General features: G+C 37.9%; 1 protein-coding gene across 2 annotated transcripts in view; it reads right to left on the bottom strand.

Moving 5' to 3' along the window:
* LOC108986663 (putative pectinesterase 63) overlaps nt 1–19699 on the bottom strand; it is a 110925-nt gene extending 91226 nt beyond the window's left edge. Inside the window, exons 1-4 of one of the 2 annotated variants that reach the window (XM_018959363.2) lie at nt 19137–19699; nt 18550–18756; nt 18133–18359; nt 17248–17715 (exon numbers count right to left, since the gene is read on the bottom strand). In XM_018959363.2, coding sequence (XP_018814908.1) covers nt 17556–17715; nt 18133–18359; nt 18550–18756; nt 19137–19655 — 1113 coding nt within the window. In that variant the 5' untranslated portion in view covers nt 19656–19699 and the 3' untranslated portion in view covers nt 17248–17555. Of the gene's footprint in view, nt 1–17247; nt 17716–18132; nt 18360–18549; nt 18757–19136 lie in introns of those variants that run through there. The other variant, XM_035694579.1, reaches the window with a different exon arrangement.
* Between the last annotated feature and the right edge of the window lie 1425 nt (nt 19700–21124).

Raw genomic sequence — 21124 nt, forward strand, 5'->3', positions numbered from 1 at the left:
TTCAATTGGATTCCAACCATTTAGGGTTTTGCTAGGGTTGAAACCCTCTTTGGTCTAGCACAATTTGGTTGAACAGATGAAACATAGCTTTGCTTAGGTGGCATGATCTCACACCTTGATTCCTTCACAAATCTATCTAAAGGTTCTTGTTTGTGCCAAGTGTCTAATACCATTTACTATGTGTGGCTAAGATCTTGCCAAGTGTCCAAATAAAACTTCTCTAACCTAATTTGGACATTCCACACTGTGATTTTAAAAACACTGTAATGGGTGCGCTTATCGAGGTTACTATCCACATTTGAATTTCGAGGTTCATCGAAATTCAACCCCGAAGTGCCCCTAAAAAATAATTTCACAATTTTCAACAGACGTTTCGTCCGGAATTATGAAAATAAGCTATTGCGCCATAAAATCCTAAATAATCCATTGAGTCTAATGGCGTAGACCACAACGCATTCTGACACTTCTAACTACCTCAAATAATTAAACTCATATTTCTAGCACCATAGTGAGTGATAACACTGACTATGTTGACAGACTAAAACCTGTGCAATTGGTCGATTCGTAAAAACTTATGGGGTTTTCACGAGATTCCTAAAGTCAATAGAAATTCCACCAATGAATTTCTAGCGGGCTGTTACACGCTACAACTCCCTTCATTAATAATGACTTCCCCATTAGCAACTCTCACTTTCACGGGTTTTTTATTTTTCCATGGTAGGTTTGTTCCTTTTAGTATGGTAGGGTCTAGAAAGTTATTGGTGGAGCCCGTATCAATCAATATGGTAACCCATTGAGCTCCAATTCTCCCCTTAACTCTCATAGTTCTCTGGTTGTGGGTTCCAATTATGGCATGTAGGGAAATTTCTGGTTTGGTTATTGTGGTGCACAGGTCTAAGGTTGGAATGGAATCTTCATTGGTTTCACAAGGTTCTTCTTCATCATACCCATTACACTTACTGTCAATTGCTATATCCTCCAACATGTACAACTTTGGATTTTGACATTTGTGACCTGGTACCCATTCAGAGTCATAATGATAGCATAGGCCTTTGTCCCTCCTTTCTTTCATTTGGTTTTGGTTTATTCTATGGATGGTTATATTTGGTTTGGGTTTGAAGTTTTCGGCTAGTTGGGTATGTGGATTTTTTAAAATTGCTGGGTTTGGTGAATAGGTTAGGCTGGATCTTGGGTATTTTTTGGAGATGTTTGCTTTTTCTTCTTGGATCCTTGCCAAGCTGAAGGCTGAGATAAGGTTGGTGGGGTTAAACATTTTCACTGTTAGTCGAATATCGTCCCTTAACCCACTCACAAAACAATTGAGTTTGTAAGCATCAAATAGCCCACGTAACCTGTTTGACAATGTTTCAAACTTAGACTGGTAATCCTTCACAGTACCCGTCTGTCTTAACTTAGTTAGCTCTTCCATGTGGTCGTCATAAGTATTTGGACCAAACCTAATAAGCAAAGCCTTTGTAAAGGCATTCCAGTTTGGGATTTGTCCACTGCCTTCCATATCTTGAAACCAAATCAATGCCTTACCTTCCATGTGAAAGGAGGCTAACCTTACTCTATTTTGCGGAATGGTGTTGTAAAACACAAAGAAAGGATTTGCTTTGTAAATCCAACATGTAGGGTCATCTCCACTAAAAAGTGGGAAGTCTAGCCTCACCATTTTGGGTTGCATCTCACCCATGTGCGTGTTGTGCAGGTTTTGGTGTTGTTGCTAAAAAGTCTGTTGTTGATGCTAAAAAGTCTGTTGCTATTGTTGAAAGTTCTGTTGATGTAGGTGCTGCTGCAGACGCAGGTTACCCGTTTCATCCCTTGGTGGGGCTCCATCAGATGATTTAGTGTTGGGGCTGTTGCTAGGGTTTTTTTTTCTTCATTCGCACAGTGAGAATGGCTAGTTGTTATAGTATGGCCTCATTTTGTCTCTTGAAGGTTGCCATGTCGCTGTCTACAATAGATAACCTAGCCTCATTAGACTTTTTCATTTCTTAATATTGAGCATCTGTAGCCTTTTTCATTTCTTGATATTGAGCATCCGTAGCTTTTTTTAGGGCATTGAGCCCATCTTGTAGTTGATTAAATATGGTTCCTTCTGCTATTATCTTCATAGGACGAGTCTCTGGATACCACTTGTAACAAGTCTAATCGGATTCACACAAAATAAGTAAACTCTCTTAGAGGGGAGTGCCTCCAAAAGGGGAAATGAGGTAAAGAATAAGAGAGAAAAGAGGAAACTTAGGGTTTTTTCATTACTTTTCAGATGCCTTACACTTTTACGTTCTGTGTACATATATCCCTGGAAATGAAAAGGGCCTGTGGCCTACTAATGGACTCATTTAAAGAACAAGAATTAAACAAGTAAATAAAATAGCGAATCAAATGGATGATAGCCCAAGACACTCCCATAGCCCACTATTCTACGGATCTTAATAATAGATCATGGGCCCTGATGACCAAGCCCACTAACTCACAACACCCTTTCAACTCTGACTTCACTTCAGTTTGACTTCACCCATGTGCACTTCAAACTTAGGTTTCAATCTCTTCTTCCTCAGACCTTACAACACCGTATGAGCTCCCATTAGCAATGGTATGTTACAAAGAACCATCACCATCTAACTGCTAGATCTGCCCAGATGTACACCGAGAACTGCCAAGACCACCCAAATCGGTCATGAAACCCAGCACGCATGGGGGAAATTTCTTAACGCCACTATAACCTGCCTCACAACGAACCAATCAATACCTTGCCTAAAATAGTAAAAAATTCAACTACAAAAGACGACCTGTTTGAGCCAGAAAGGCACCCAGATTTGCCTTAAAAATCACACCGTCCGAAGCCACGCTATCGTTGATCTCAGCCTAGCCTCTAGCCACATCTTTTGTACTCCTCCATGTCAATGTATCGCCACTATGCCATGTAAGAGTCCGATTGGTCCCCACCTAGCCCAACCAACTCAGATCTGTCATTGCACGACGCCGTTTCTCCTTGGTAAGCCATACCGATCCCTTCTCTCCCTTTGCTCTAACTGAAACCATTCGGTCTGGTCTAATTTTTCGATCCGGAACAGTAAACATACAGGCTTACAACCCTAGTTAAGAGAGCCCAAATTGACGATGTAGACATAAGGGAGATATTTGATGAGGTCAAGGAAGGAAGAAACTGGAGTTCAAGGTGACAAGATAATGTACTTTGGTATGGAAACCAAATCTATGTCAATAATATGAAGGAGATGTTATAGCATTATTGGTGGAATGGTATGAAGGGGGATGTAAAGGCCTATGTAGCTTAATGCTTGACTTGTCAAAGGTCAAAGTTGAGCACCAAAGGCCCACAGGGACATTGCAGTCTCTCTAAATCCTAATATGGACATGGGATGAATTAGGGATGGAATTCATTTCAGGATTCTTGAAAGCTCCCAGAGGATAGGATTCGACATGGTGGTTGTGGATAGACTGTAAAAGTCGGCCCACTTCTTTGCCATACGAATGAAAAATCAGGTAGAGAAACTGGCATAAATTTAGGTAATGGAAATTGTAAGGCTCCTCGGAGTCCCATCTAGTATAGTGTTGGACAGAGATACGTGTTTCACCTTTGCATTTTCTGTGGTATGAATTTAGTTTAAAGATATGACGTTAAGGTAATAAATGCTTGAGGTTGAGGAATGAAGTTTTTTTTAATGCTCTAAAGTATGTGTTTTATGTCTGCTTAGAGGTAATGTTTTTTCAAGAATTTTAATGTTAAACCCTATATTGTTATTATATTGACTAGAGGATGTGGTTTTTATTGAGTATTCAACTCATTTTAGTGTTTTTATATTTTTTCCACCCTCAGGTGAGGAAGTTTACGAGGATGCTGTGGGCGAAGGTGTTGTCTGGGAGATGACATTGACAAGGCTTGAGACACCGAGAAAGGATATGATTTTATTTTACAGTTTTAGAGAAAATTGTAGTTCAAGAAATTTGAATAGTTCTTAATAAGTGTTTCAGAAAAATATTATTTTGTGAGCTTCCATTTTAATAAAGTTGTAACGACCCGACCCTATATTTTTTTTTTAGGGATAAAATTTGAATAATTTTATTAAGGCTCCATCAGTATTATTATTATTATTATTATTATTATTATTTTCTATCCAAGCCCTTGAATCCTCTTCATAATACAACTCCTTTCTTTCCGGATTTTTTTTTCTTTGAATTTCAAACAAGCCACTCACATGCACATTCACGTTTCTCATCCTAGGGTTTTTCTTTTTGACTCTCTTTTGGCTCGGTTATAAATAGTTAAGCTGTCCTCTGCATGAGAGGCATAGCCACTGCCGCCAAGCTATTTTTTTTTTTCCTCTCTGAAAATTTTCCATGGAAACCAAAGCCACACCTTCTTCCCCACGTCGCACTATGATCCCCTCCATGCCAACCCAGTAGCAAGCCCTCATCGCTGCCCTCCACCCCCGTTGCTCAGCCAAGCCGTCACGTGCACCACACAAAACCACTCAACCCGCAAGTCCGTCACCGAGAGAGAGTCTCGGATTTTATCCACCTCCAAACACACAACCAACACTCACCGTAGAACAAGCACGAGACCACCGCACAACTACACACACGCAGCTCTTCCTCTCCACCCCCTAAAGCAGCCCAAACACAGTAGCCACCATCATCATCTTCCGTGGAAAGCGGAAGCTGAAGCTCTGTTTTAGGCCCTCGAAACAGAGCCCCCCTCAAGCCGAGAACCACGTTTTGCCACTTTTGGGCCGCGGCGCCACCGTTGGCAGCAACAGACGACGCCGAAGATCTAGCCTCCACTGCCCTGTGACGCCACAGCAAGCCGCCACCCTTGCTCTGTAAGTTCAAGCCGTGTTCTCCCTCTCTTTCATCCCGTAAACTCTCCCTCTCTCATAACTCTCTCTCACTCTCGGTTGCTTAGCCACCACTCGTCGGAGTTGACGTCGTGCCCAGCCACCAGAACCACCGTCGCATCAGCTTCCTCTCTCGGTGAGCATCGCACCCCAACCCGATTGCATGCCTTTCCCTTTCACGCGTAAAACCAAACTGAATCCATGCAACCCGTAATCAATATTGTTTTTGGTTAGTTAAATTACAAAAATGCCCCTCTATTTTTATTTTCCCAAAATGCCCATGTACAGTATGTTATTTTCCAAAAATATCCTTGCTTATTTAAGACTAACGGGTAAGGCTATTTTAGTGTCGAGAAGTGTTTAGGTTTAGAAAATATAGACTATTTTAGTAGTTAGGTTTTTAAATAGAATCACTTGTTTAATTAGAAATTTATGCAAAATACGTGTTTATTTTTTATAGGCAACCGATTTCGTGCCGAGAATAGTGGATTAGCATTGCAAGGTAAGTAGCATGATCATATCCTTAAGCGTATGTACAGTGAGCTGTTTGTCTTTTTATAAAAGATATTATGCATGTATGCCCTTTATTGGAAGCCCCTTTTTACGTACCCAAAACATGATAAAATTATGTCAAAAAGATTATTCATGATTATTGCATGTGGAAAGATTATTCATGAAATTATTTATGAAATGCATGATTTTAAGTGAAAGATTATTCATAAAATTATTTAGGAAATGCATGATTTTAGGAGAGAGTTATTTCGTAAAATATTTATGAAAAATCATGATTTTATGCGATGAAACATGTATCACGACGTTTATGAAAGAATGCGATTTCGTTTGAAATCTATGATACGATATGTCAAGTATGTATGTGATTTCTTTTGAAATCTATGAAATGACAAGTATGCAAGTATGATTTGATAAAATATGTAACGGCCTATGTTATGATATGAAAACGGTACCTATGTTATGGGCATATTGCATTGCCAGGTCGTGCATGCTGGTAGTGCACCCAGTATTGTCTTCCTTATGTATGGATTCCACAACCCGCGGCCACGGGCGGAATCGGAATCTTTTTAGATTCGCTAACCCTAACTCACGGGGGTCAACAGTGGGTAACGGCCTATGATAAGTGAAAGATAAGTTAATGTTCATGCTCATGTTATTTATGCATGTATTTATGAATATGCACGCTTTTCAAGACACCTTATGTTTATTATGTTTACTGTATGATGTGTTGCTTATTGAGTATTCGACTCATTTTAGTTTGTTTTCATGTTTTTAAACCCCCCAGGTGATGACATTTATGAAGATGAGACTGCAGGACAGGACTTGACTCCGGGAGGCAAGGCTGAGGCCTAGACAGATTTTGCTATGATTATTTCTATGGTTTAAATAAATTATTTTGATAAGCACATAAGACTTCTGTATTTCTTAATAAATGCTTCCGCAGACTTTATTTTAAATTTTCAGTATTTATTGAAGTTTGTTATTTTATGGAATTCTTTCGTATCTGGCGCGTTGTTAAAAAGGAAAAGTTTTTTTTTTTTATATTTAAGTTTAGTAGTAGCACACTGGCTCCTCGAAAATTCTAAAATGTCTTTTCGGGAATGGGGTGTTACATTTGGTATCAGAGACAGGTCAAAAGATTCTGTAGACTTTTCAAAATAGAGAGAAAAACTTTTGCAAAGAAATTTTTTTTTTTTAAAAAAAAAAAAAAAAAACAGAAATGTTTGGAAAATAGAGAATGAAGGAAATAAATGTCTAGGCCAAGGTCTCCCAAGGCAAGTTCTGCTCTGCAGTAAGTATGTTATAAATTTTCTTTTAGTAGTTGAATGCATCTTGATTGACATTGTTAAAACATGCATGTTAGAATGGCACCTCCTGGAAGAAGACCACGCGTACCCACCTCTGAGAACAATACCGTACAAGATGATAATTCAGAAGTACTCGCTGCTGCAGTGACACGTTTCTTTCAAGGGATGGTCAATGGTGATATGGTGGTAGGTAGAACCACACAAGTAGGATGCACATTAGAACAGTTCTCCCACCAGCACCCACCAACTTTCGATGGTAGATTGAATTCCATAGACGCGGAAAGTTGGATTGAACGTATGGAGCAAATTTTCGAAGTGCTTTACTGCACGGATGATCAGAAGGTGAAATATGCCACTTACCATTTGACTGACATGGCAAACAAATGGTGGAAGTCGACTCGGGCTTTGGTTCAGTTGGAATTGGGGGAAGCAGTCCCCATTACTTGGGAGTATTTCAAGAAAATCTTTTTGGACCATTTCTTTCCGCAAACCCTTCAGGAGTCGAGAGCTCGCCAGTTTATGGATCTTACTCAAGGATCAATGACGGTAGCACAGTATGCTACGACATTCATGGAGCTTTCCCGTTTTGCCAGTTACTTAATTCCAGATGAGGAAAAGAAAGCTGAAAAGTTTGAGCGAGGTCTGAATCGCAGGATTAGGGAGCGTGTACGTACTCTCAGGATTCGGAGTTTCACGGAACTGGTCACCCGTGCTACCATTGCTGAAGAAGACATTCAAGAAAGTATCGATTACAATAATCAAAGAAAGCGACAGCAGCAACAACAACTCCAACCAGCATCACATAGGGATAAGAGGCCTTGTCAGGATAATGGACAACGGCCACGACAGGGCGAGACAGGATGGCTTCCCCTATGTGGAAAGTGTAGTAAGAGGCATGCAGGGAAATGTTTGTTGGGAACCGGAGCATGTTTCAAGGTGGGAAGGAAGGACACCATCTTCGAGACTGTCCTGGGAAGAACATAGCTACTACTCAAGCTACAAGAGATGGACAGAAGAATATGGCACCAGCTCGAGTTTTCTCTTTGGTACAGTTGCGTGACACCGATGTGCCCGCCAATGAGAACACTGGTAACTATTTTCCTTAATTAGAAATATTGGTTATTGATTGGAGTATTAGCTATGTAAGTTGTGGTATTCATGATGACTACTGGAAATGTTATAGGTGCTATAGGTAACGAAATTCAATCTTAGCATGAATTATAGGAGTTAGGATCTGAACTTTGGAGAATCTCAGGTTATGATTTATTTGAGATTATTATTGCATGTGGAGAATTTTCTTTTTAAATACTTTTCGCGGAATTATTATTTTTAGGCTTGTAATCGTATTCATTATCGAGGCTTACAATTTTGAAGAATTAGCGAGGTGTAAGAATAAATATCAAAGGATTAAAAGTCAGGGAATAATAGGTTCGATTAAATGACCAAGGATTTAGAATAAAGACAACAAAAGAATGTGGAGAATTAGTATGTTGGTTGTTGAGTTCTAGCAAATTCCGAGGACGGAATTTTTTTATGGAGGGAAGATTGTAACGACCCGACCCTATATTTTTTTTTTAGGGATAAAATTTGAATAATTTTATTAAGACTCCATCAGTATTATTATTATTATTATTATTATTATTATTTTCTATCCAAGCCCTTGAATCCTCTTCATAATACAACTCCTTTCTTTCCGGATTTTTTTTTCTTTGAATTTCAAACAAGCCACTCACATGCACATTCACGTTTCTCATCCTAGGGTTTTTCTTTTTGACTCTCTTTTGGCTAGGTTATAAATAGTTAAGCTGTCCTCTGCATGAGAGGCATAGCCACTGCCGCCAAGCTATTTTTTTTTTTCCTCTCTGAAAATTTTCCATGGAAACCAAAGCCACACCTTCTTCCCCACGTCGCACTATGATCCCCGCCACGCCAACCCAGTAGCAAGCCCTCGTCGCTGCCCTCCACCCCCGTTGCTTAGCCAAGCCGTCACGTGCACCACACAAAACCACTAAACCCGCAAGTCCGTCACCGAGAGAGAGTCTCGGTTTTTATCCACCTCCAAACACACAACCAACACTCACCGTAGAACAAGCACGAGACCACCGCACAACTACACACACGCAGCTCTTCCTCTCCACCCCCTAAAGCAGCCCAAACACAGTAGCCACCATCATCATCTTCCGTGGAAAGCGGAAGCTGAAGCTGCTCTGTTTTAGGCCCTCGAAACAGAGCACCCCCCCCCCCCCACTCAAGCCGAGAACCACGTTTTGCCACTTTTGGGCCGCAGCGCCACCGTTGGCAGCAACAGACGACGCCGAAGATCTAGCCTCCACTGCCCTGTGACGCCACAGCAAGCCGCCACCCTTGCTCTGTAAGTTCAAGCCGTGTTCTCCCTCTCTTTCATCCCGTAAACTCTCCCTCTCTCATAACTCTCTCTCACTCTCGGTTGCTTAGCCACCACTCGTCGGAGTTGACGTCGTGCCCAGCCACCAGAACCACCGTCGCATCAGCTTCCTCTCTCGGTGAGCATCGCACCCCAACCCGATTGCATGCCTTTCCCTTTCACGCGTAAAACCAAACTGAATCCATGCAACCCGTAATCAATATTGTTTTTGGTTAGTTAAATTACAAAAATGCCCCTCTATTTTTATTTTCCCAAAATGCCCATGTACAGTATGTTATTTTCCAAAAATATCCTTGCTTATTTAAGACTAACGGGTAAGGCTATTTTAGTGTCGAGAAGTGTTTAGGTTTAGAAAATATAGACTATTTTAGTAGTTAGGTTTTTAAATAGAATCACTTGTTTAATTAGAAATTTATGCAAAATACGTGTTTATTTTTTATAGGCAACCGATTTCGTGCCGAAAATAGTGGATTAGCATTGCAAGGTAAGTAGCATGATCATATCCTTACGCGTATGTACAGTGAGCTGTTTGTCTTTTTATAAAAGATATTATGCATGTATGCCCTTTATTGGAAGCCCCTTTTTACGTACCCAAAACATGATAAAATTATGAAAAAGTCATGATTATTTGTGGAAGATTATTCATGAAATTATTTATGAAATGCATGATTTTAAGTGAAAGATTATTCATGAAATTATTTATGAAATGCATGATTTTAAGTGAAAGATTATTCATAAAATTATTTAGGAAATGCATGATTTTAGGAGAGAGTTATTTCGTAAAATATTTATGAAAAATCATGATTTTATGCGATGAAACATGTATCACGACGTTTATGAAAGAATGCGATTTCGTTTGAAATCTATGATACGATATGTCAAGTATGTATGTGATTTCTTTTGAAATCTATGAAATGACAAGTATGCAAGTATGATTTGATAAAATATGTAACGGCCTATGTTATGATATGAAAACGGTACCTATGTTATGGGCATATTGCATTGCCAGGTCGTGCATGCTGGTAGTGCACCCAGTATTGTCTTCCTTATGTATGGATTCCACAACCCGCGGCCACGGGCGGAATCGGAATCTTTTTAGATTCGCTAACCCTAACTCACGGGGGTCAACAGTGGGTAACGGCCTATGATAAGTGAAAGATAAGTTAATGTTCATGCTCATGTTATTTATGCATGTATTTATGAATATGCACGCTTTTCAAGACACCTTATGTTTATTATGTTTACTGTATGATGTGTTGCTTATTGAGTATTCGACTCATTTTAGTTTGTTTTCATGTTTTTTTTAAACCCCCCAGGTGATGACATTTATGAAGATGAGACTGCAGGACAGGACTTGACTCCGGGAGGCAAGGCTGAGGCCTAGACAGATTTTGCTATGATTATTTCTATGGTTTAAATAAATTATTTTGATAAGCACATAAGACTTCTGTATTTCTTAATAAATGCTTCCGCAGACTTTATTTTAAATTTTCAGTATTTATTGAAGTTTGTTATTTTATGGAATTCTTTCGTATCTGGCGCGTTGTTAAAAATGAAAAGTTTTTTTTTTTATATTTAAGTTTAGTAGTAGCACACTGGCTCCTCGAAAATTCTAAAATGTCTTTTCGGGAACGGGGTGTTACAAAAGTACTCATAAATTATAAATGTATAGAATTCTTTATACCTAGTTCATGAACGTGGTGTTTTTAGGTTAGTAGTACTTGGTTCTCTAACTTTTCTAGCTTAGAGGGACAGGGTGTTACAAAAGCTTATTTCTTTGTTTCTTTTATTTATTTTTATGTATTGGCTAATTAGTGACTAATAATTTGATAACTGACAAACCAAATATAACTTTTGGGTTTATTATGGATATTGAGATATATAATTTGGTTAGCCATAATATTAGCAAATAAATATATTTATTTAATATTGTAACACCCGGGTTCAGCACCAAGCTTGCTTTTTAATATTTTTGGGTTAAGCATATAAAAAGCCTAGTTAAATTTTTTCGAATACTATTTTACGAGCCAAATTGTTTTTTATTTTTCAACGGATATCATATTTTCTAATGGACTTGCCATTGTAGTTAAACTCTTCGAATATTTTTGGATTGGGTTAAGAATATTTTTATGGGCCTAGAAAATTTATAGGACAAGTCGTAATTTTATAGAGTTTTGGATAGATGCCCAAAAGTCAATGAAAAAGACCAAGCCGTGGCAACCCGGGAGTAGTTTTCACACCCATATCCCATGCACGTACATCATCAACTTCCATTAGGGTTTCCAACAACATGTTTATTTAGCAAGCATACACAGAGATCACACCACCTGCACATTAGTTTCTTCCATGCCGCACGTTCCCTACCACACGTCTCCTCGCCGCTGCCTCCCAACACCTACTAGCACAACCTCACACAGTTGCTTCATGGAGTCATCTTTGCAGCCCCCGTGCTATCCAAAAGCCACACGACTGGAAATCCACGCACACCGTAGTTGTCTACTGCACCCTTGAACAGTCGCTCAAACCACCATAGAGCAGCCTCGCCACACTGTCAACCCCGTACGTTCAAGTCATCCTAAACAGCCAAAGACTGCATGTAACACCCCCAATCCCCACTTGGGATGGAACAGAGACTTAGAGCATCGGGAATGCAACATAAGGTTACATACCCCCCGTTCATGACAGTTAATATGCAATGCATCCTAATATGCAACTAGCAGTATGCAATAATTGTAGCGGAAATAAAAGGTTGAGGTGAAAAATATGCTAGAATAACTAAAACATCCTAACTTCATTAGATAATCATCATTTCGAAATACTAAAGTAGCATAGACTTATATACAAAGTCATATCATTCTCTTAATGCGATCTAAAGCATAAAGGACTTGGGCTATGAACATCAAAATTAAGTCCAGCTTCCTCTCCAGATCCGACTCCTCCTCAATCATGCGAATCCAGTGCTCCATCAATTTCGTCCTGGTCAATTCTTGACACAACTTCTATCATTTCGAGTGGAATGATAGTGGTCCCATAAAAGGATGAGATTCACTCGAAATCTCAGTAAGTTAAACAACTAACTGACACAAAGATAAGTCAATCATGAAAAATGATAAATATGCAACGCATGAGATGCAGAAAATCAGTATACATGTCTCCCATCCAGATTCCTCAACATTTTTTAAAAAATATGGAGACACGAGTTTTTACTCAGTAAGTAATTTCGTCACCATTTTTGAAAAGACATAACTCCTTCATAAAAATTTCATCATAAACTTTCATCATCATAGACTTACATCATTATCTTAATTAATAACATAATGTGTGGTAATGTTACAGTTCTCCATGTGCACTGTGAGTACCTGCCGGTGACCGTAGTATAACTTATATTGAAACTACATTATCTATAGACTCATTCTTAATGCATTGGTAAATATAACGTAATATCATAAAATTCATAATGTGTACACCCACTAGTGTTAGGTGTCATAACATGTTGACTTCGCTCCGGTGTTGTTTAAAAAGAACCCATTCGAAGCCTGTTGACTGTTCTTTGTCAACCTAAGAGTTACCACTCCATTATTAAATACTCCATAGTGGACAGAGGACTTCCAAAAAATAATTCCCCATCCCAGTCTTTGGGGTCATGACAAAATGATTTTCATGCTATACTTTTAAAAACAATATTTTTTATGACGTGCGTATGTAGTAAATTTAATGCAAAACTGACATTTATAAATGTAATATGTCAAAAATGGTGAAAATGTCATATGTTATATAAGTATGCACTCAAGGTGTCATATAACATGATAATTTATGCTCAAAATGATAATTGAAGAATAAATGAAGCATTTATCAATAATTCATAAGAAATTTATCAAGGTGTAAGTTAGAGGTCAACTTACAAACTTTCGGAAAAATTCAAAATTAGCGTCATAACTGCGAAAATCATGTGTATACTAAGTTAGGGTAAATAATCTTATAGATAGGTTCAAAATCAAAGGCTTAAAAAAAGTATTTACAAAAGTACCACTAGACTTTCAAAAATTGCCATTTAGGCCCTAAATTTTCACTAATTGCAAACGAACTCCAAATTTAACCAAATTTCATGGACTTCATATTTTTGGCATTCTAAAACCATATATGCCCTTAAAGTTTCATAATTCAAAGTGCAACTTGTCCAATTAGTCCCAACCTGTGGCATGCATCCTACTTGATGCCTATGTGTATTTTCAACTATTGATCTCTATGAATGTATGCATATGAGATTTTATTCAATCATTAATGATCACTAACATCTTTAGGGACATTATGAAGTCCAATACTTGAGTAATCATGTTCATCGCAACACTTAATCAAAGCTAAGAAATCCTTAATCACCAATATGCTTAAAACTAATTTATGCTTGATGATTAAAACAAGATAGATTTAAAACCTATCATGACATGCTTCTAATCACAAATTTAACCTTCCATAATCATGTTAGGATATTTATCAATCATATCAAATCATGCTTAGGACATGGCATAGCTAAATTTCCAATTAAAAACATTTAATCATTCAAACCTTCCTTTAATTGACCCGGTTTTGCATTAAGCATCATAACCTTCTCAAAACTCAACCACATTTCGTACCAACACTTGGAAACAAAGCTTGACATGCTAGCTAAGATCAAAAGAAATAAAAGTTACAAATTTAGTGGTCTTCCAAGCACTCTAGACTGCTTACATAAGAGCACTCAAAAACTCACAAAAACTCACTCAGTTTGCACTCTTTTGATCTCTAAGAGGGGGAAATGCTCTCAAGGCTCAAGATGATACTTGGAGCTATGGTGTGGGTGAAATGAGAAGGGAAGGGAAGTATTTATAGGTGGCCAAGGGGTGATGGACGTTGGCTTGAGTGCTTGGTGATTGGGTGAAGTGGGAGGTGCTGAAATCTGGAAAATTTCCAGATTTGCTTGCATGAGCTTAGGTCACTTGTGCATAATGAAATAGTGCCCTAAACCACTATTATTTCCTCTCCACAGTAGCTGCAAGGGTCTTGTAGATGACTCCAGGTCTTGGGGCATTATTTGGATGGCAGAAGATCCCTAAAATCACCCTTGAAAACAGGTGGATGAAGGTGGTTTTGTGGTGGCAAAAAATCAGTTCGGTTTTGGATCTTTTTGGGTAACAAAAATGAGTCAAAATCCTTCATGATGGCCATGGTACTTCTTTTTGATTGGGTGGAGAAGGAGGTGGCATGGGGCAGTGGTGAAAACCATGGTAGGAGGTTGGTTCAAATTCAATCCAAATGGTTCCTACACAAACTAGACCAAGGTGCACCCGATTTGGTTCTTTGAGTTGGTTGATGCAACTAATTTCTTCCAAAGCTCAAACTGAGTTTTGGAGGGTCTCATGAGGTGTTTAAGGACCATATTACCCTTGAAGACAAACCACAAAAAAGTTGAGCCCAAGGGCAAAACAATCCAAGCATTACAAAGGGCAATGAACAAAACCGATTGAATCATGGTTTGGGCTTGTTATGTCATTTTTCTGAATCACATGTGGAATGTTTTAGCTAGGGTATTAACATGTTCTAATCATGGTTTAAGAGAGTATTAATTCAAGAAAATTTGAATTAAAAAGTTTAAGAAAAGATTAAGCATGATTAAGCTTCAAAGCATAGTTAAAGTGCACTAACCTCAAGTATGATGTTTAATGACCTTAGACAATTTTTAAAACTTAATTTGGGTACTTTGAGTGTGATTTGGGCTTAAGGAAACCAATGGTATGATGTATTGAGCCTTTGGTCTTTGAATGGTAAAATGAGTCCAAACATGGCTTTGGGCCATATAGGCCTGAAAAGGGCCAAGGGTCCAATCTACACCAAGGCCTTATGCCTTCCTATACTTGGGCCAAGACTAACCTTCATTTCCTAAGGGCTTGGTTCAAGGTTTTTCTTGGGCTAGGCCCATGAATGCACTTGGGTCCTAAAAAGCCTCAGCAAAATTACTAATGGGCTTGCCTCTTTAATCCGTAGCCATTAACACTAAGTACCAACATTAATGCTAATCCCACTATCAACCTTAATGAAAGTGATTAACCAAAAAATAAGAGCCTAATCTAGAGTACTTAAAGGTTAATCAAGAGTTAATTAAGCGGGGTGTTACACTGCACCTTTCAGCCATTGTCGCAAGTTCGTCATGTTCTCTCTTATCAGCGACCGTGCAACGGCAAAAGCCTCCACAAAGTCGCCCAAGCCTCCATGCCCACCCACCGAAAAATCTGGACTGTGTGCTCTGTTTGCACCACACTGAAAGAGGGGAAGTGCTTGCCGCCGTGAGCCACATTGCCAGACCCATTTAAAGTCACCGCACTGCACAGAAAGCATCACCGGGAACCCCACACCACCCTAAGCTATTGCTGATCCCTCTAGGTAAGCTCACGCCGTGCCCACAATTTCATCTCTGCCTATCCCTCTTTTTCTCACATTCTCGGACTCTTTCAAATCACTCTCTCTTTCTCTCGCATGCTCAGTCGCTCAACTCGATGGCATCTACTCCATAGCACCCTTAGCCAACTCCCGCCACATCTCTCTGCTCCATGCCGAACGTCAACTTCAACGGAGTGCTCAGCCACAATGAGCCTTTGGTTATGGTTTCTTGCTTGGATAAGTACAGCCGCACAGTATTAACAAGTCTGCCATTAAAGCCCATGGGATTAACTCGTGTTGGGCTTAATTTTGGTTAAGGCTTGGTTTATTTCAAAAGTTTGTTAATGTTTTAGGGTGTTTTGGGCTTAATTTTTAAGTTAAATTTGTTTTATCATGAGCTTAGTTTTATATTGGACATTGATGAAGTTAGAAATCAATGATATTTTAGGTTTAAGAAATTTTTTAGGTTTTTGAGGAATTAAAATAGGTGTTTTGGGTGTAAAGACAAGGTGACTGTTCAATTGGAGATTTACTCAAGCTACATGATTTTTGTTATTAGGTGACGATTCTTATTCCCTTAGTGCTATTATGAGAAAATTCTGAGAAGCTAAGAAATCCAAATAAGTAGAGTTCCTATGCTAGACTTGCATAAAAATAAAATGGAATGAGGTTGATTTTTGGAAAATATGCATGTTTTGTTATGAAAAGAAATCTGAAAATACCTCAGTTATTTTTTCTGCATTACTCATGAAATTTTGTATAATAAAGTATTTTCTGGTATGATTGGTGTAGACATGAATTTAATTTTGTGCATTCAGTTTTCTGAACTATGCAAAATGAGCAAATATGAAAATTTGATAATTTTTGCATGTGACGTGAAGATGTTCTGAATCTATTTTGGAAAATGTGAAATAATCTAAATTTTATTACTCTGTTTTGATATGATGTGACAAAACCTTTGGTATGACTTTCTGATTTTGTTCTAATTTTAATTCTGTTCTAACTCTGATTCTGGTTCTAATATGGTGATTCTGATTTTGTTTTGCTCTGATATGTGGCTTTGTCAAGGGATATAATAGTGACCTCTAGCCATGTCACGGGATATAATAGTGACCTCTGACCCTACCACGAGATATACTAGTGGTCTCTGCTCTAAGTACAATTTCTTTCGTAATATGGTGATTTATGTTCTGCTTGGCTTTCTGTAGAATGTATAACCTTTCCACGGGGGTTAAACATAGTCTCTATTATGATATGATATGATAAGATGAAGATGTTCAGTCATGTTGTGCCAAAGGGGTCTTTGAATATGAAAAGTTAGTTTTTGAATATGAATAGTTTGAAGTGTCGCTCTGATTTTACGATAATATGTATTTTTTGAGATCTGCATATTGAAATTGAAATGCTTTGTTTCTGCATTCTGAACTCTATAAAATTGCTTATGTTTACATACTAACATATGTTCTCTGCTTACTGAGTTGTTGATAACTCATCCCTTATCTACAAACATTTTTCACCTAATCTTGATGGTTCTACTAGAGAGCAAAAGTAGGCAATGTTAGGGAGGTTTGATGTTCGTAGATGAATAAGTGCTCAGGGGTACAAATAATTATTTGAGAGTCATAGTTAATAAATTGATTATTTTCTGTTACTTATGATATGATGAGTTAAGGATATTTTCAAGTGTTCAGAAGTTTTAAATTTATTTTATTGAGATTTTTTTTGTTGCCCATATGAAGGAACATAAATATTTGGATTGAGCAAATGAAATAATACTTTATAGAGTTTCTAGATTTTATAGTTGTGATATTGGAGTTATTCTTAAGTAATAAGAGTTAACTCTCCAGACCTTTGAGACCAGGGACCAGGACGTTACAAAGATACTGTACATGCATCACATCATAGTAATTATGGAATTTATCTCTTTATACTTATATAAATGTAAATATAGTGTTAGAAAAGGAGAAAATTAAATGCAACTGTACATGAATGTATTGGATGTTTATATCCAGTTAGAGAAAAGTTGCCGCTATGCATTTGGCAAATTGTAAAGAGTTTTTAAGCAATCTTTGGAATTGGGACAAGCCATTGACTTCCTCCGATAAAAGTCGTGCTCAAGAAGGGCTGTACTTCATCGTCAGAAAGAATCTTTCCAAATTTGCGGTTGGAGGCACTTGACCCTGGGCCCGTGCATTGGTACTCTCCGTAAAACACATTCCTACAATGTATCATGCATCATGTTAATCGGCCATACCTTTGTGAGTTAATAACTTGAAGAAAATGTCGAAGGAAATGTTATTTTACATATAATCGTAGAATGTGTAAATACTACGTAATTGTTTTGAAAAAGAGTGAAATATATTATTAAAAAATTAATTATTTAATATAGATCTCATATTTTATTCATTTTTTTCAAAACGATTACGAAGCGATTACACAAATTATGATTACAAATATATTTTCTCTATATATGTTAACGTAAAATTATTATTCGGTCAATATACAACTTGTTGTTAGACCGAATATATTAATAAAAAAATTTTGAAATATCAATTTATTTTCTTTGTTCTTTCTTAAAAATAAAAGGAAAAATATTAAAAAAAAACGGGGAAAGATGGTAATTGGCCATGCATACTTTTGGTGCTGAGACTTCATCCAACCGCCACTATTGATGTTACTGCCCATGTATGTATAGGCAAACACAACCCGAGATGTCTCCTTCCATGCTCGACCAAGGTACATATCGCCAGTCCCCTGTATCTTGCAATGGACGAATACAAACCCGCTGTCCCCTGATTGGCCATTCATATCTTGTGCTGCGATCACACCCAAATTCTCTGCAACCGATTTTATGGTGGTGTCCTGCATATTTATACATTCTTAACTTAATACATACATACATACATACATACATATATATTAATTATATTAAGTATAAGATGAGAATATGGATAGCTTGATATTTTCATCTTAACACAAAATGCAATACGATGAATTGTTATATCATGATCTTATGATAGGATAGAAAATGGTAAAACGATTGGCAGCTTACCTTGTAGATGGACTTTCCGTTTCCAAATATGAAATCAACACTGCCCTCGATGTAGCAGCTCTGAAACAAATGCCTGCCCACGTCATCACACAAAGTGTCTTGGAAACCTATGAACCTACAACCGTAGAATGCTGCCTTGTCCCCTGATATCCTCAGTGCCACTGCTTGTCCATCGGATTTTCTGGGATCTGGTTTTGGAGATGAATTCTGTAAACACCATTCACAAATTAAATGTGAATTAAATAGATGAGTAATGTTATTCATCATCTCGATTCTCATCATCTCATAATATGATATTAAATAATTAAAAACTATTTATTATATTTTACTTATGAATCTATCATTTAATGTCACATTATAAGATGATGAAAAAATATTGATAAGAAAATAAATGATGAATATATAATACATTCCAATGAAACAATATATAAATTAATATTTATATGATAGTCGCTTAAAATATTTTGCATAAATATAATTATAAATAAAAAAGTGATTAAAGACAAAGAATATAAATTAAATTTTTTGGTATTACTTTTGGTATATTTGCTAAGAAAAATAAAAAGAAAAGAAGTGCAAAAACGCACCTGAAAGATAATATTGACTGCCATGAAGTTGTCAGATTCAATGGCCACCGTGGCGCTTTTCCAGGTCCCATATTTCTTTGCCGTACCGTCATACGTTATGGTGGGCATTTTGCCCGGTTGCCCATAGAACGTCACGAAGGGCCTTGACCTATCGACAACTACCTTTTCCCTGTACTCACCACCAGCAATATATATTAGCACTCGGTCTGTATTTCCTGACGGAATGCTCTCAACGGCGTCGGTCACCGTCTTGAAATCTCCAGCACCATCTTTTCTGACCTTGATGATCTTCATCGGAGCTTTGCTAAGGGATGCGATTAGGGAGTTGTCGGAAAGGATGTGCTTTGAAGCCTCATCGTACTCTTTCTTGTTTATTGCAATCCATGCGTCTAGGTTTGACCCTGAATTCGTTGCCACCGTCTGGTTGGCATCGCATAAAGTTGTCGGGACAAGCTGGAGCACGAGCAGTGTGGCTAGAAACGGTACCAGAGTTACCAAATGTCTTAGTTTCAAAGCCATTAATTTCGAATGATATAAGTTGAGAAATGTAAGTTCTCTTGCTTTGTGGTGCTTCATGCATATGCTTGTATGTTATTTATACTAGAGATAAAATAGCGACAGAGAGATCATGGGTATCAAGGTATGTGAAGTTAACGTGGTTTTCGCGCGGGACTTTTGTTTCTTCCGTTTGTTTGTCATGCAAATGCTCCTACTCACTCGAAAAACAACCCAAAATTTCATTTTCCTTTTAAAGGATAATTTCAATGATTAAAGCTTTATTATCGCAGGCGAGAAAGAAACAGGTATACGAGGGATTTAGGCTTGGGGCATTTTAGGAGTTCAAGGGAGCTTCTCTTAGAACTAAAAGACTACAATGTCCGGGTATATGTATTGTATATTTGTATGTGAATTTAACACTGTAGACAAAACATGTAACACCACGTATTTTAGTGTATTTTTAATTGAATGATTATTTGTTATTAATTTAAAATTTTATTTTCTTGTTTTAAATTTTAAGATTTTAGTGGGTTTACTTTTATGATTTTTTTTTAATTGTGAAAATTAAATTTGACATGTTTCCTTAATATTAATAATTGTTATGCATTTAAATTTTTCTTAATTTAAATTAGTTTGTGGGTTTTAAAATTATTGTATTGTTGGATTTGATTATTTTATTTTACTTAGTCACTGTGTTTAAATTAATTTTATTTAAATTGTTGTTTTGAAATAATTTTCGCTAGAATTTTGTGATTCAAGTTGTGAGGATTATACCTCATTCTTTTCCCTCCATTTTTTTTTCTTTTTCCTCTATCTTTTTCCCTTTTTTTTTTTTATTCTTTCTTTTTCTTTCTTTTCTTTCAGAACCGCTGCTTTTCTACGCGACTTCTCTCCCTCTCTCCCCGTGCGTTGCGTCTCCTCCCCAACCTGCCACCGTGTGCCTTCGTTTGGCGACACCGCCCAGCCCATGACCTTCCCCACCCTCCGGTGACCACCTCCCTCCAATCTCAGCCCCTCTCGTGTCGCCGTTTGCCCCCACGCGCAACACTATGCAGCGGCGTTCCTTGTGCTCGAACCCTGCCGTCGCGCCACCACCGGCCACCATTTATTCACCACTTCATTCTCGACCTCCTAGCAATCTAATGCACCCATCCTTGGCTCCGATCTGTCACCGGTGAAGCCCCATCTATCTCCATCTCCAATTTGAGCATTTTGGCCTTAAACCGCCGCCCACGCCGCCGCCCACTAGCTTCACCGACATCCCTAAGCCCTACTCTAGCAAGCTTGGGTCTTGGTTTGTCACCATTCAAAAGTGGATTTTTGAGACCCATGGCCACAGTGCTTTTGGCACTGTTTTGTTGCTACGTTGCCGCTTCTAGAACCTCCGTGATCTTCCAAAGATTATATTATAGCATTGTAAGTATTTTCTCAGAGAAATTTTGAGATTTAAATGTATTTTCGTGCTAACTCATATTTACTGTGAATTGGTT

This window comes from Juglans regia, chromosome 10 (genome assembly GCF_001411555.2).
Source record: "Juglans regia cultivar Chandler chromosome 10, Walnut 2.0, whole genome shotgun sequence".
NCBI lineage: Eukaryota > Viridiplantae > Streptophyta > Magnoliopsida > Fagales > Juglandaceae > Juglans > Juglans regia.